General features: G+C 44.7%; 1 protein-coding gene across 2 annotated transcripts; it reads right to left on the bottom strand.

Annotated features, from left to right (window-relative positions):
- Positions 1-11122: 11122 nt before the first annotated feature.
- Positions 11123-14857, bottom strand: LOC120030584 (zinc finger protein 346-like). Of its 2 annotated transcripts, none has more exons than XM_038976010.1 (7): positions 14777-14857; positions 13844-13947; positions 13639-13734; positions 13366-13513; positions 12914-13150; positions 12023-12122; positions 11123-11795 (listed from the first exon to the last, which is right to left on the bottom strand). In XM_038976010.1, exons 1-7 carry the CDS (start codon positions 14832-14834, stop codon positions 11645-11647), a joined length of 894 nt encoding a protein of 297 aa, XP_038831938.1. In that variant the 5' UTR covers positions 14835-14857; the 3' UTR covers positions 11123-11644. The 2 variants fall into 2 exon arrangements, with proteins under 2 accessions (XP_038831938.1, XP_038831945.1); XM_038976017.1 differs by having other exon boundaries at positions 12914-13147.
- Between the last annotated feature and the right edge of the window lie 361 nt (positions 14858-15218).

Here is a 15218-nt window from a genome sequence, read left to right as displayed (position 1 = left end):
ACCAGCAAATCTCTAAATGTTCTCTCTTGAATTATTTAAATGTGATAAGACACAAATGAGCTAACTTTATTCATCCTAGTGTTATGTTCACTATATAGCCTACCCTGTGAGCTTGTTGTGTGTTCCTTTTGAATCACCGTATATCCTGAAGGGACACTGTACTTTTGCTAAACAGAGTTGTTATGCTAGCTCACGAACATGAGGATGTAAGAGTTGTAGCTAATAAACCTGCACCCTTTTAAAGAACAAAGTTTGTATTTTCAACACTACATTGTCGACTATGATGGCTGATCCTGCACCTGTCATCTCCACCATCTTTCTGCTTCCTCCAGACCATGTTTCTGCCTCACCCTCAGAATGATCCAGATTCTATAATCCTCTTTTTTTGCAATCAAGGATCAGATCAGATATATTTGGCTGGTTTTAAACCATTTTTTCAAAAAATAAACGGATAGGATCCTTCTGATCCAGATACCACACTATCAAGATCACAGAATCTAGATTTTCAGAGTTTTGGGAACAGGCCTCAGGGAAATAGAGAAGAGTAAACTACATTAATAAAAGTACCTAGATAAAAAAATTATAGAGCCTGCACATGACTTATAAGACAAACATTTCTTTGACACTTTTCAATATAACAATTGACCACATACTGTATACTGCTGTCAATTTATTGTAACAAACTTTTGGTTTTCAGATGTAAGTACCATTTTTTAACCTTGTAACCCATTGACATGGTTGAAGAACCTTTCACCTTTCGAAGTCCATCCTGAATCCACCCTTCCAGTGGGATTAAGATAATGCTGATTTTCGGCTTTAAAACTATTCTTATCACCTTCAAATAAAAAACACTAAAACAACATTTGACTCTGATTAAAGGTCAGATTGGATGACCAGATCCGAATCCCTATCCGGAGGATCAGAATATTTTTGTTTTGTTTTGAAAAACCCAATTCTAACATTTAATCCTATCCAATTGGCAAAATCCAATCAGATAACTTTAGAAAAACTGGGCCCTGGGAGCAATGGAAAGGCTCGTTTGAAATGTACTGGATAGTGTTGTCGGCTCCAGGAAACGTGCTATCCTCCTACACTGCCTCGGAGAGGAGGGGTGCCGCATTTTCAACACTTATGAAGACATTTCAAAATGTTCAACAGAGACAGATAGCTGCTGTTCAAACAACGACGCCAGCGAGCTGGTGAGTCAGCTAACAAGTTTGTAGCTGATTTGAAAGCTCTAGCATAGTCACGTAATTTTGGAGCAATACAAGACAAACTAATAAGAGAACAGCTGATTGAAAAAACATCTAACCCCCGGGTACAAGAAAGACTTACTTGAAGATGCAAATTTAACCCTGGCTAATTCACTCACACTTGCTTTACAAATTGAGTCAGCCACTGAATGTGCTGCTAAAATAGCCAAAACACAAGCTTACCCCACAAACAGCGCTATTATTAGGTAGCAGTCAGTGCAGCAGCTACATACTAGCTATGACATGTGTGACACCGACTCAACAAATGCAATACAGCTAGCACGGCTCCACCAAGGGTGCCAGCAGAGGCACTGTGAAAATTGTGGATCTACCCATCTCGCTACAAGGGCTCCAGATTGCCCTGCTAAGGGCCAGACATTCAGACGCTGTAAAAAATGGAACCATTTTGTGAAGTGGAGCCCAACCACAGTGATCCATACAGTAGGGCCCCACTCAGTGAACTTTACTATGTACCCTCTCTACTTGGAAGAGAGCTGTGTCTCCACTCTCCTTGGCACCGGTGACAAGGTGTCTTTTCTAAATGCAGCAACATACAACCAGTTCTTCCAGAACTTACCGCTGCAACCTCTTTCCACCATGTGCTGTGGCTACGGCCAAAGCAAGATAGACGTCGTTGGCCTCCTCCGCCTCCCAATACGTTATGGTTCCAAGGCCTTGCACCTGGACCTTTTTGTCTGTTAAGGGTTCTCTCTACAGGACAAATGTAGGGCCAAGATACTTCATGTGTCCTCCCCTTTGCACCAACAGTATCCAGAGATGTTCAGTGTATTGGGATGCCTGACTGCATTCACACACAAACCGCTCTTGGACCCCAAAGTTCCTCCTGTAATTCAACTGCTGCATTGGATCCCCCTTGCCCTTCGCAAAGACGTCGAGGAGGATCTCAAACGCCTTGTGACAGAGGATCCAATCGAACCTTGATCGTTCAGCAGAAATCAGGAGTATCAGAACCTGCGTTGACATGCGAGCAGCCAATAAAGCAGTGGTTCCTGTCAGCAGCACGTAGCTCATCTCGCAGCCGGACACCCTGAAAAATGTACTGTCATGTTGGGGCATTGTCTGCATTGCACTGTGCCGTGATCCCTTCGGCCCTCAGGGTTTGTGTGAGGGCGAAGACGCAGGAAGGTCACCTCGGCATCGTCAAATTGAAACGATGAGTGTCGTGACATGGTGTGGTGACCTTGAAGAGTTTGTCAAGTCCTGCACGCCATGCCTCATCAGTGGGAAAACTGGCCAACCTGCCCCTCCCTGTCTACAGCCCCTGGACTGGACATTTGGGCCTTGGGAGCACCTACAGCTCGACACCTGTGGGGAGCTACACAATGTCACAAATCATCAAAGGTTCTTCGTTGTTCTGTATGATCTTCACTCTAAATGGCCCGAAGTTTCTCCAATGAGCATAGTCATAGAGGAGGCCGTAGTCAACTTTCTTGACCAGCTCTTTGCTCGCTTGAGCCTGCCCCTGACCTTTACTACAGACAATGGACCCGAGTTCCTGTCGAACCACTTCACCTCTTACCTCGCAGCTAAAGGTGTCACACACATTCATCTCGCTGTCTATCACCCGCAGGTGAATCAGTCTCTCAAAATGTTGCTCTCTGGTGACTGCACTATCACAGACCCTTCTCCTCTACCGCGCAGCTTGTCACTCCACTACAGGAGTCTCCCCCGCCTTACTTATATTGGAACGTGAGCTTGTGCTGCCCTCGGCCAGACTCCATCCACCAAGGGCACTTCCACCTCTCCCACCAGTGGGACCTTTGCACGGAAACACCAGCGTGACATGAAGCAAAGGTTTGACAAGAAGCACAAAGCTCAGACGCCAAACATCAAGGTGTGTGACTGGGTCAGAGCCCGTCGACCCCGTTGGGCCAACTAACTCAGCACGTTCTGGTCCTCTCCAAGTCAGTTCAGTCATCAACTGGACCCAGTGACATTTTAGCTGGATCTCGTTGGCACGCCAGTTGTCAACACAGGATTCCTGCTCCCGTGAACACAGCGAATGTGGCCACTGCTCCAGTGGTCAGGCAGGACATTCCTGTTGCCATTCCATTTGCTTAGCCTCGTCAAATCAAATCAAATCGTATTGGTCACACACACATGGTTAGCAGATGTTAATGTGAGTGTAGCGAAATGCTTGTGCTTCTAGTTCTGACAGTGCAGTAATATCTAACAAGTAATCTAACAGTTCTCAACAACTACCTAATACACACAAATCTAAAGGGGTGAATGACAATATGTACATAAAAATATGTGGATGAGTGATGGCCAAGCGCCATAGTCAAGGTGCAATAGATAGTATAAAATATAGTATATACATATGATATGAGTAATGTAAGATATGTAAACATTATCAAAGTGCCATTGTTTAAAGTGGCATTGTTTAAAGTGACTAGTGATCCATTTATTAAAGTGGCCAGTGACTGGGTCTCAATGTAGGCAGCAGCCTCTCCGAGTTAGTAATTGCTGTTTGGCAGTCTGATGGCCTTGAGATAGAAGCTGATTTTCAGTTTCTCGGCCCCAGCTTTGATGTACCTGTACTGACCTCACCTTCTGGATGGTACCGGTGTGAACAGGCAGTGGCTCGGGTGGTTGTTGTCCTTGATGATCTTTTTGGCCTTCCTGTGACATCAGGTGCTGTAGGTGTCATGGAGGACAGGTAGTTTTCCCCCCGGTGATGTGTTGTGCAGACCGCAGCACCCTCTGGAAAGCCTTGCGGTTGAGGGCGGTGCAGTTGCTGTACCAGGCTGTGATACAGCCCAACAGGATGCTCTCGATTGTGCATCTGTAAAAGTTTGTCAGGGTTTTGGGTGACAAGCCAAATTTCTTCAGCCTCCTGAGGTTAAAGAGGCGATGTTGTGCCTTCTTCACCACACTGTCTGTGTGGGGGGACCATTTCAGTTGTCTGTGATGTGTACGCCGAGGAACTTAAAACTTTCCACCTTCTCCACTGCTGCCCCTTCGATGTGGATAGGGGGGTGCTCCCTCTGCTGTTTCCTGAAGTCCACGATCATCTCCTTTGGTTTGTTGATGTTGAGTAAGAGGTTGTTTTCCTGACACCACAATCCAAGTGCCCTCCCCTCTTCCCTGTAGGCTGTCTCGTCGTTGTTGGTAATCAAGCCAACTACTGTTGTGTCGTCTGCAAACTTGATGATTGAGTTGGAGGCGTGCATGGCCACGTAGTCGTGGGTGAACAGGGAGTACAGGAGGGGGCTGAGCACACACCCTTGTGGGGCCCCATTGTTGAGGGTCAGCGAAGTGGAGATGTTGTTTCCTACCTTCACCTCCTGGGGCGACCCGTCCGAAAGTCTATTGCATCGTCTGTGGACCTGTTGGGGCGGTATGCAAACTGAAGTGGGTCTAGGGTGGCCGGTAAAGGTGGTGATATGATCCTTGATTAGTCTCTCATAGCACTTCATGATGACAGAAGTGAGTGCTACGGGGCGGTAGTCATTTAGTTCAGTTATCTTTTCCTTCTTGGGTACAGGAACAATGATGGCCATCTTGAAACATGTGAGGACAGCAGACTGGGATAGGGAGCGATTGAATATGTCCTTAAACACACCAGGCAGCTGGTCTGCGCATGCTCTGAGGACGCGGCTAGGGATGTCGTCTGTGCCAGCAGCCTTGCGAGGGTTTACACGTTTAAATGTTTTAATCACGTCGGCCACGGAGAAGGAGAGGGAGGGGGCGCAGTCCTTCTTAGCGGGCAGCAACGGTGGCACTGTATTATCCTCAAAGTGGGCAAAGAAGGTGTTTAATTTGTCTGGAAGCGCGACGTCGGCGTCCGTGACAGGGCTGGTTTTCTTTTTGGAGTCCGTGATTTCCTGTAGTCCCAGTCCTCTCTTCCACGCTGCTTGGTCCTTTGGTGGTGGGTAGTTCTGTAACGCTCATCTGATGAAAGATGAGGAGTGGACCAAAGCGCAGCGTGGTACATGTTCATGATTTTTATTTAACGCAGAACACTACGAACAAAAATAACAAAGAGACAAACGAACAGTTCTGTAAGGTAACCAAACTAAACACAAAACAACTACCCACAAAAACCATGTGGGAAAAAGGTTACCTAAGTATGGTTCTCAATCAGAGACAACGATAGACAGCTGCCTCTGATTGAGAACCACACCCGGCCAAACACAAAGAAATACAAAACATAGAAAATTAACATAGAATGCCCACCCAAATCACACCCTGACCAAACCAAAATAGAGACATAAAACGCTCTCTACGGTCAGGGCGTGACACCTCTTTATAAAGTCACTCACTGAGTCAGGGAATAGATTAATGTTGTTCTCTGAGGCTGGCCGGAACATATCCCAGTCCGCGTGATCAAAACAATCTTGACCCAGCGTTGAATGGTTCTGGTCACTGGTACATCCTGTTTAAGTTTCTGCCTATAAGACGGTAGGAACAAGATGGTTGGATTTGCCGAAGAGAGGGCTTTGTATGCATCGAGGAAGTTAGAGTAGCAGTGATCAAGTGTATTACCCCCGCTCGTAGTGCAATCAATATGCTGATAGAATTTAGGTAGCCTTGTTCTCAAATTTGCTTTGTTAAAATTATAGCCTTAAGATATATGGTTTCCAGTTTACATAGAGTCCAGAAAAGTTCCTTGAGGGCCGTCTTGGTGTCTGCTTGAGGGGAAATGTACACAGCTGTGACAATAACTGACGAGAATTCTCTTGGGAGGTAATGTGGCCGGCATTTGATAGTAAGGAATTCCTGTTCTGGTGAGCAGGACTTGAGTTCCTGTATGTTGTTATGATTACACCATAAGTCGTTAATCAGGATGCATACACTTCCTTTTCCCAGAGGTGTTTTTTTTATTTTTATATTTTTTTATTTTATCCCCTTTTCTCCCCCAATTTTCGTGGTATCCAATCGCTAGTAATTACTATCTTGTCTCATCGCTACAACTCCCGTACGGGCTCGGGAGAGACGAAGGTCGAAAGCCATGCGTCCTCCGAAGCACAACCCAACCAAGCCGCACTGCTTCTTAACACAGCGCGCCTCCAACCCGGAAGCCAGCCGCACCAATGTGTCGGAGGAAACACCGTGCACCTGGCCCCCTCGGTTAGCGCGCACTGCGCCCGGCCCGCCACCGGAGTCGCTGGAGCGCGATGAGACAAGGATATCCCTACCGGCCAAACCCTCCCTAACCCGGACGACGCTATGCCAATTGTGCGTCGCCCCACGGACCTCCCGGTCGCGGCCGGCTGCGACAGAGCCTGGGCGCGAACCCAGAGACTCTGGTGGCGCAGCTAGCACTGCGATGCAGTGCCCTAGACCACTTCCCAGAGGTGTTTATCTCTGTCGGCACTATGCATGGAGAAGCCCGGTGGCTGAACTGATTCCGACAACATATCCCGAGAGAGCCATGTTTCCGTGAAACAGAGAATGTTACAGTCTCTGATGTCTCTCTGGAAGGCAACCCTTGTACGAATTTCCTCTATCTTGTCGTCAAGAGACTGGGCATTGGCGAGTAGTATTCTTGGGAGTGGTGGGTGATGTGCACGTCTACGGAGCCTGACCAGGAGGCAGCTCCGTCTGTTCCTTCTGCGGCGCGTTGTTTTGGGTCGGCTTCTGGGATATAATCCATTGTCCTGGATGGTGGTCCAAACAGAGGATCCGCTTCGGGAAAGTCGTATTCCTGTTCGTAATGTTGGTAAGTTGACGTCGCTCTTATATTCAATAGTTTTTCCCGGCTGTATGTAATAAGACTTACGATTTCCTGGGGTAACAATGTAAGAAATAACACATAAAAAAACAAAATACTGCATAGTTTCCTAAGTACACGAAGCGAGTCGACCATCTCTGTCTGCGCCATCTTGTATCCTGAGCTACTGCCAGCTCTTGCTTCTGACCCCAGACCCGTCAGGGCCCGTGCACACCCTGGGCGTTTTCAGGACACTATCTTTCATGTATAGACTTTGGGAAGATGGGGGTAAATGTTGTGTCCGCTATATAGCCTACCCTGTGAGTTTGTTGTGTGTTCCTTTTGACTCACTGTATTGTTATCCTGAAGGGCCACCGTACTTTGGCTAAACCTTGTTGTTATGCTAGCTCACAAACGTGAAGATGTTAGAGTTGTAGCTAATAAACCCAAACAGTTTATAAAGAACAAAGTATTTTTCTTTCAACACAACACCTAGATCAGCAGTCCTACTCTTATGAATATGGGCCCAGAACGATATAAGGATAGCGGCACAGTTGCTCAGACTACAATATATAGTATGTGACACTGAAAAATACATTTTGGCAACCTCCAAACTTCACAATTCAGTATCTCTAAAGTATATGACAAGGTACCATGGTTTATTTGGATTATTGTTCATTTCAACGGTATATTTTGGGATGCTATCGTGTTAGTGCTGGCTTGAATCTCTCGTTCCAAACAAAGAGCAGCCCATTCATCCTAACCAAGATGAATCCTCCTGTCTGGTTGTGTTATGGCCGTTTCCCCTCCTGACAACATCAGGCAGCCTGCACAGTTACACACAATGACAGCACGAGGGTAAACACACTAGGCAGCCTGTGAATGTTTATGGAAAAAGTTTCACGATACAGCATTGCTATCCTATCTTCTGCTCCACAACAGGGGGCTGTGTGCTTGGCCTGCTCCAGACGTGAGCTGGCCTACGTGTGGCTGTAGTGTTTATAAACCTTGGCGCCTCCAACGGATGCCTAGTAGGGCCTGGCTCTATGAATGGAGGACCCAGACACCTCCCCATTCGAGTAAATAGATGCTATCAATGAAAAGACTGAACCCTCTACCTCCTGCGCTCACACACACACACACACACACACTTTATGAATGGAACTTGTACCTATGCCAAATCAAGCTCATTGACCTCTATGGTGCAGTGGTGCAGGAGCAATGTCCTGAATAGACACAGGGAGAGAAACGTGTCAAAAGCAGCCTTTGTGTGTCAGCTAATAACTTTCCTCCCCGTTTGATCAATGTGTACTTCACTCAAATAAAATGACCAATTTTAGAATAAGCTCTACACACACACCTCAACATTCAATCATAAGAAAACACAGATGTTCTCAAATTAAATGTGAACTAAAAAATGAAAACATCATCCAAATAGAGACGTTTGTGGTTAAATCTTAGTTGAGAACCACATAAAATGAACAAACAGATGTGTATAATTATAGTGATTACAAATAAAATAGTGATAACAATACAGAACATGTTGAAAAGCTTAACTGTTCTTGAGAAATAATTTGAGTCTGTGTTCGATGGATGTTTGCTTGTCTGTATGGTGCACAACCCTGGCAAGAGGCTTCCGAGGCCGAGCAAGCCTCGGCCCACCATTGTACTAGTATCCAAGTAAGCGAAGGTAACAGAACTAAATGACTATCACCCCGTAGCACTCACTTCATGAAGTACAACAGTGGTAGGCCTGATTACCAACAACGATGAGACCGCCAGGGCTCACCTCCCTGTAGGCTAAGTGGTGACAGGAAAATAACCTCACCATTAACGTCAACTAAAAACGAAGGAGCTGATCGTGGACTATAGGAGACAGCAGAGAGCACGTCCCCATCTACATCGACGGGGCCGAAGTGGAGTGGGTCTAAAGTTTCAAGTCCTTCTGCGTACATGTCACTGACAACCTGAAAGGGTCCCTTCACACAGACAGCGTGGTGAAAGCGCAACAGCACCTCGTCAACCTCAGGAGGCTGAAGAAATGTGTCTTGGCCCCCCAAGACCCTTACAAACTTCTACAGATGCCCCAATGTGAGCATCCTGTCGGGCTGTATCATCGTCTGGTATGGCAATTACACCATCCACAACCGCACGGCTCTCCAGAGGGTGATGCGGTCAGCCCAACGCATCACCGGGGGCACACTGCCTGCTCTCCAGGACATCTACAGCACCCAATGTCACAGGAAGGCCAAGATCATCAACGGACCTCAGCCACCCGAGCCACAGCCTGTTCACCCCGCTACCATCTAGAAGGTGGAGACAGTACAGGTGCATCAAAGCTGGGACCGAGAGACAGCTTCTATCTCCAGGCTTATCAGACTGTTAGTCACCACTAGGCGACCTCTGCCCAGAACATTAATCACTGTTCTCTACCCTGTACTCTACCCTGGACCTTAGAGACTGCTGGCCTATGTAGTCATTGAAAACTGGTCACTTTAATGTTTACATACTGCTTCACCCACTTTGTGTGTATATACTGTATTCTAGTCATAACTAGAAAGGGGGGGTGTATTTATTATTCCTAGGTATTACTGTGCTTTATGAGCTAGAAACAAGCATTTCGCTGCACCTGGGATAACCTCTGAAAATGTGTGTATGCTACCAATAAACGTTGATTTTGAGCCAGCGTATCTATTGCTCAGGCTAGAAAGGAGTAAGTGCGCCATCCAGTGACAATGTACAGTAATGGGCTTGAAGAGCGGACAAAATGTTTGGGTGTGAGGAATACATTTTGTAAAATGAATAAAAATACAGGAAATCTGACTTTAGTTAAAACATTGTTTTACTAGATACACATTTCCCTAGCACTTCTTTAGGCATACATAGTTTGTATTGAAAATAAATCTGATAATTTACAACACAATAACTAATACAACAAGAATGAGGTCTGAAATAAAAGGCCATATTTTTGCTTGTTTTACAATGTATTTAGAAGCCCTCCTCTAATGAATTACATCCAAAATTAATGTAACGTTTCTTCAGCCAAAAGGCAGGGCGACACATTCAGTAATAGATATTCAACTTGTCATGTCTGATGAAAAAAAAAACAATCTTAGGACATGACAAACTTTCACATAGCCAAAACTCGTCACAAAATGAAATAATGGGAATGGGATCTTAAGATCAATCAAAATCTATTTATGCTTTTAAAGATCAACATAGTATTTCACTTGAAACAATAAAAGTACAAATCTAGGATCCTTTACTGTCTGTCAGTAACGCACCCGGGACTGCTACGACGATTCTGCACATCCAATCCCTCACTAATCCGACCCATATCCAAGTAGATATTTTTTGTCCATTCAATAAATGCAGCAAAAACATAAAAAGTATTAGCACTTACTACACCAAACATTGAGCTTTTAAAATAGCTTATTTTAGTCTCACCATCACCACTGAAACACTCTCAGATTATCTTTACATTCACAGACAAATCCCATTCCAAAAGCCACTCCCTCAGACAGAATGTTGACCAATATTCAGACAATCCTTCATGACCCTACCAGCACAGATGGACAACTATGGAGCAAAACATTATGATTTCTACAACATACCACAGCAGATGTCTAGTAGAGGCATATTTCACATTGTAAGGTGCTTCATATAATTTTTCATGTGACTGAAAACAGAAATAAACAGGAATAAAAACAACAAAATGACATTGCTTTTTAAGCCCTGGTACTGACAGCGCATTCCTAATACAGAGTAAGGTTAGAGTATGACATTGCTTATCTGCTGCAACGTATTGTTAGTTTGTGACAGCTCTGTTTTTAAATTGATACGAACGCATGTACATATAATAAAACTATTATAGGACGTACTTATCATCTGGCAGTTTTTACTTACAATAGACATCAAACTAGAAGGTTCTCACAAACACTGAAGTTGGAGGATGCAGAAAATTACATGTATATAATATTTTTTTTAGTAAGTCCAAGTTACTCTCCATGTTGCTATCTGCAAACTGAAATAACTAGAATGAGTAAAAGTTCAAGAGAAAAATAACTTTTCGTACAGGATATGTTATTGAGAGTTTTTCCTCTCAGCCAGTCACAGAGAAACATTATGTGAAACATTATGTAAAGAGATGGATCAAAAGATGTAGGTGTTGGATAAAACTCTAGAAGGGAGGAGGGGTAAAACAAGGATTATGAGCCCAAATAAAAATAGAACCATAACACATAGAACCAGAACACTACTGCAAGTCCATCACACCAACGTCATATCATTGTACTGTATTATGTCGGAATTTGAAATATGACATTTTGAACAGGAATGATAGACAACATGTCCAGGTGTCTCTATACCTCTCTGGTCTGACCGACTGAGAACACAACCAACACATGTACTGGGAGACTGACCGTCTCTGAGTACAGATAGAATGAAGTAGAACTGGAGTAGATAGATAGGATTCACCTATGAGGCAGATACGACACCACAGAGAGAAGCAGGGAGGACACACTCTCTTTCCAGGGATTTTACATGACCATGTGACATGAACAGGGAAAACTCTGTGGCCTAGTTGTAGCCTGTAACAAAGAGAGTTTTTCCTGGTCGGGTGATGTGGTCAGGAAATCCTCCTGGCCCTAACTGAGGGACACCAGTAGCTGGTGAACTGTGGTAGTTGGAGAGGTGGGGGGTACTGGGAGTCTCTTCACTCGTAGTCCTGGTTGAAAGCGCCCCAGTCCTCCTGGACTGGTTCGGCTTCAGGCTTATAACGGTACTCAGACTGCTGGTTTTCTGCTGTGTACTGGTTTTCAGAGGGGCTGACAAATGTTGGGTTGCTCCCTTTCTTCCCTCTGACACTGGAAATATATAAACACGTGTTACAACAAAGTCATGTTAAAGACTAAAATATGAAGAAAAAAAACTGGTATTTTCTGAATACGATAACTTCTGTTTGGAGTCCAAACAGAAGTTATCTGGGCGTGCGGAGTGGTATACTCCAGTTGGTGTGTGTGCATGCAGTGGTTGTTGTTTCTTCTGGCTCACGGGGCATGGGAGAGTGGGAATGAGCAAGAGGGACACATACTGGTTCTTATGTTTGGAGCCGCTGATGTGAGCTTGATACTGTTCCACAGAGTTGAGTTCAATGTTGCACACAGTGCATGGATAGCCCTTTACTGTGGAAGCTGGAGACACATATAGGAGAGACTAGTTAGCAAGGAATGCCGTTTTAGACATTACACTAACATGCAATGACCCAATACGGCATTGGTACACAAGGTCCTGTACTGTCTTGCTGCTACTGTATAGGACCCTCCAGAGACAATTATTTACACTTGATAGAAACTCAAATTTACATAATCATATGTATTCACAAAGTTCTAAATCAAGTGTTTTTCTTTCCACATGGGTGTCAATGGCTGTCTGGTCTTAGTTTTGCGGGGCCTCCTTCCAAATCTCATCTTGTCTATTAGAAGTCTGGAGAACTTCAGTATTGGATTTATTTTGCTTTTCAATGAGAGTGCTGGCTGTTAGTGCTCACATTTGATTGGCTCTTATAAATTAGGTTTCCCTTAGGGCAGCATTTCCCAAAATCGGTCCTCGGGACCCCAACGGGCACATGTTTTGGTTTTTGCCCAAACATTACACAGCTGATTCAAATGATCAAAGCATGTTGATTATTTGAATCAACTGTGTAGTGCTAGGGCTAAAACCAAAACGTGTACAGAGTTTGGGAAACCCTGCCCAAGGGAGAGCGTTTCCTTGTTTTATGCGTGCCTATTTTCTTACTGTGTCGGACAAAGTTTTAGTAGCTTGTTGCAAGTCAGAAATGTTTTCTCAAATACCACCTCTATTTGGAGCTCTATACCCATGTGAAATATATACAAATAACTCCAACCCTTTTGATCGTCTTCCTGAGGAGAACTTCCCCAGGCTTTTGAACAGAACGTGAGAAGCTTTAGAGGCCAGGTCCTACCTGGTGCTGTGGACGGCCCATAGGTCTCCATCAGCTTCTGCTGGGTCAGCTGTTTTTTATGCTTCTTGCCTTCGTAGTGCTGCTTGGCCATGAGGGGGTTGTTGAATGAGGCGTGGCAGATGGAACAGAAGTGGTCCTGGTCGTCCTCGGCCGGGCCTGACGATGCCACGCTGCTCGCCTCCTCTGACTGAGTCTTTTTCTTCTTCACTACTGGGGCCAAGGCCTGAGGTAGTGCTACTGGAGAGGTAGAAGGCAGATATAGAAGGCAGGATATGACACATTAATCAGACAGGAAGGAGTTTACGTAATTTTTTTGCACATTTGGAAAATACAGGCATGTGAGATGAAGGAATAACACAGTAGGAGAAAAAGAAAATGTGTGCAGATGGAGTGGAACATTTAAAACAGGCTTATCTCATATGGCAATACAATCCATGTAGGCAGCCTCTTACCTGGGGGCTGGTGGCCAAAAGTCTTCAGTCTCAGGTTCTTGGTGTGCACCTTGCCCTGGTAGTGGGACTCAGCCACCACCGGAGAGGAAAATGTCATATTACATATAAGACAGGCTTTGGAGCGATCCGTCTCTTCATTACTGTTGGCCTGAATATGGGGGGGCAGCAACCGTGAAGAAGACAAAAAGGTTAAGGGAGCTCTATCCATGAACACTGTCTCTACTGAGAAGAGAAGTGCTGGATAAAACATTTTCTAGCTGAGAAGTAACTTACGCTGTCTCCCGAAGGCAACTTGAACCTTTTGATGGTGGGCTCCTCTTCTTTGTGGATGCTCATGTAGCGTCTCACTTTGTTGGCATGCTTTTTGCTCTGAAAAGAATGCGAAAACAGAACGAAATAATGAAAACATCAGCTGCTGCTCTGTATACTGGTTGAGAAAACAACCATATAAGAGTCCAAATCAAGTGGGATCACTGACCTGATAATGTGCAAGTTTCTGTGAGTCAGAATTCAGGACAGCACTGCAGACTTTGCACAGGGCATCAGAAAACAGGTCACCATTCTCCTTTATCATCCTGTTTACTGAAAAATAATGGATGGCAGTGTTAATTAAACAGAAAACACAGAATCACCAAAGACTCATATAGATCTATCCATCTGTGGTATATCATTATCTATGATGCTCTATGGCCTGTGATGATGAGCTCACAGCTACGGTATAGTATTGGTTTATGCGTAGTTGTAGCTAGCTAGTAGACTTGGCTTTTAACACTTATGGCCGAGATCCTTTAACTTGTACATTCGGATACAGGCTAGGAAGTGGAAGGTATCAACAGCCAATCCAATAGGGTCTGTAAACTATAGTGAGCTTCGATTGGTCAATAACGCGATGTCGCGGAGTATTTGCATTAAGTTCAGCTTTCCCCAACTTTGGTCCGCCCTGTTCACGTCCCTTGCCCATGCTCACATCGCCCAAAGGCCCTCCCACCCGCTTCACTGACAATGAATGGACTTCAGATGTTTCATCACTCCCAACGTGCTATGTGGATCTCGTGTCTGCTAGCTGCGCGAGAACAACTCGGCCACTAGCTAGCTACTGATTTAGCAAATTTACTTAAGACACAGAAGACGAAAAGTACACACATATAAAAGGCAGTCTTCAGAAGGCCAAGGTGGCTTTGAAAATAGCAAGCCATCTACTAACAAACATTACTCCTTCACTAATGCCTTGCATCGACCTTGGAGCTTGAATCTCAAATGGCTAAATAGCTACAGTTAGCAAGCATAGTGGTATTGTATTACTTGAAAGCTAGCGTTGATTGTTTATGTTCTGCTCACAGCAATAATAAATAAACCATACTAGACCAAAGTGGATGTCAATGATATTGAGCATAGGATAACGCGAGTTTACCCTCCACCGCCCCTGAAGGTAAATATGGAAAATCTCCATTAGGTTCCTCGAGCGCCATGTTTTCTTTCGGCAGCAGCGAGTACATGCGTAATTGTTCTTCTTCTTTGGTGAAGTTTAACGGCAGTTGGCATCCAATATGTTGCATTACCGCCCCCAACTGAACTATAGTATAAATCCATTTCGCGTTGTGATACAAAAGGGGAAACGTAAAAAATACAAACAGTGGCGATTTTTGCATTTTAAATCTTGGTGGGGCAAAGAAACAAAAACATTTGGGATGCATGCCAGCAAAGCCACTACACAACACTACATTAATACATTAATTGCACTATAACAGTGACAAACGGTGCCCACAATCTGTTAGGGCCTACATAAAGCTGTCCCAATACCAGTCCCAACACCTTACCACTGCTACATCTGTCCCAATACCAGTCCCAACACC

Source organism: Salvelinus namaycush, chromosome 3 (genome assembly GCF_016432855.1).
Source record: "Salvelinus namaycush isolate Seneca chromosome 3, SaNama_1.0, whole genome shotgun sequence".
In the NCBI taxonomy this organism is placed as follows: domain Eukaryota; kingdom Metazoa; phylum Chordata; class Actinopteri; order Salmoniformes; family Salmonidae; genus Salvelinus; species Salvelinus namaycush.
The sequence above is the reverse complement of the archived record's forward strand: the minus strand, read 5'-3'. Positions and strand labels throughout refer to the sequence as shown.

Coding starts and splice junctions, on each gene's coding strand:
- LOC120030584 (XM_038976010.1), bottom strand. CDS start 14,834: ATGGCGCTCGAGGAACCTAATGGAGATTTTCCATATTTACCTTCAGGG. Junction 13,735..13,843: donor AGAAACTTGCACATTATCAG/GTCAGTGATCCC, acceptor CATTCTTTTCAG/AGCAAAAAGCATGCCAACAA. Junction 13,151..13,365: donor TTTTGGCCACCAGCCCCCAG/GTAAGAGGCTGC, acceptor CTACCTCTCCAG/TAGCACTACCTCAGGCCTTG.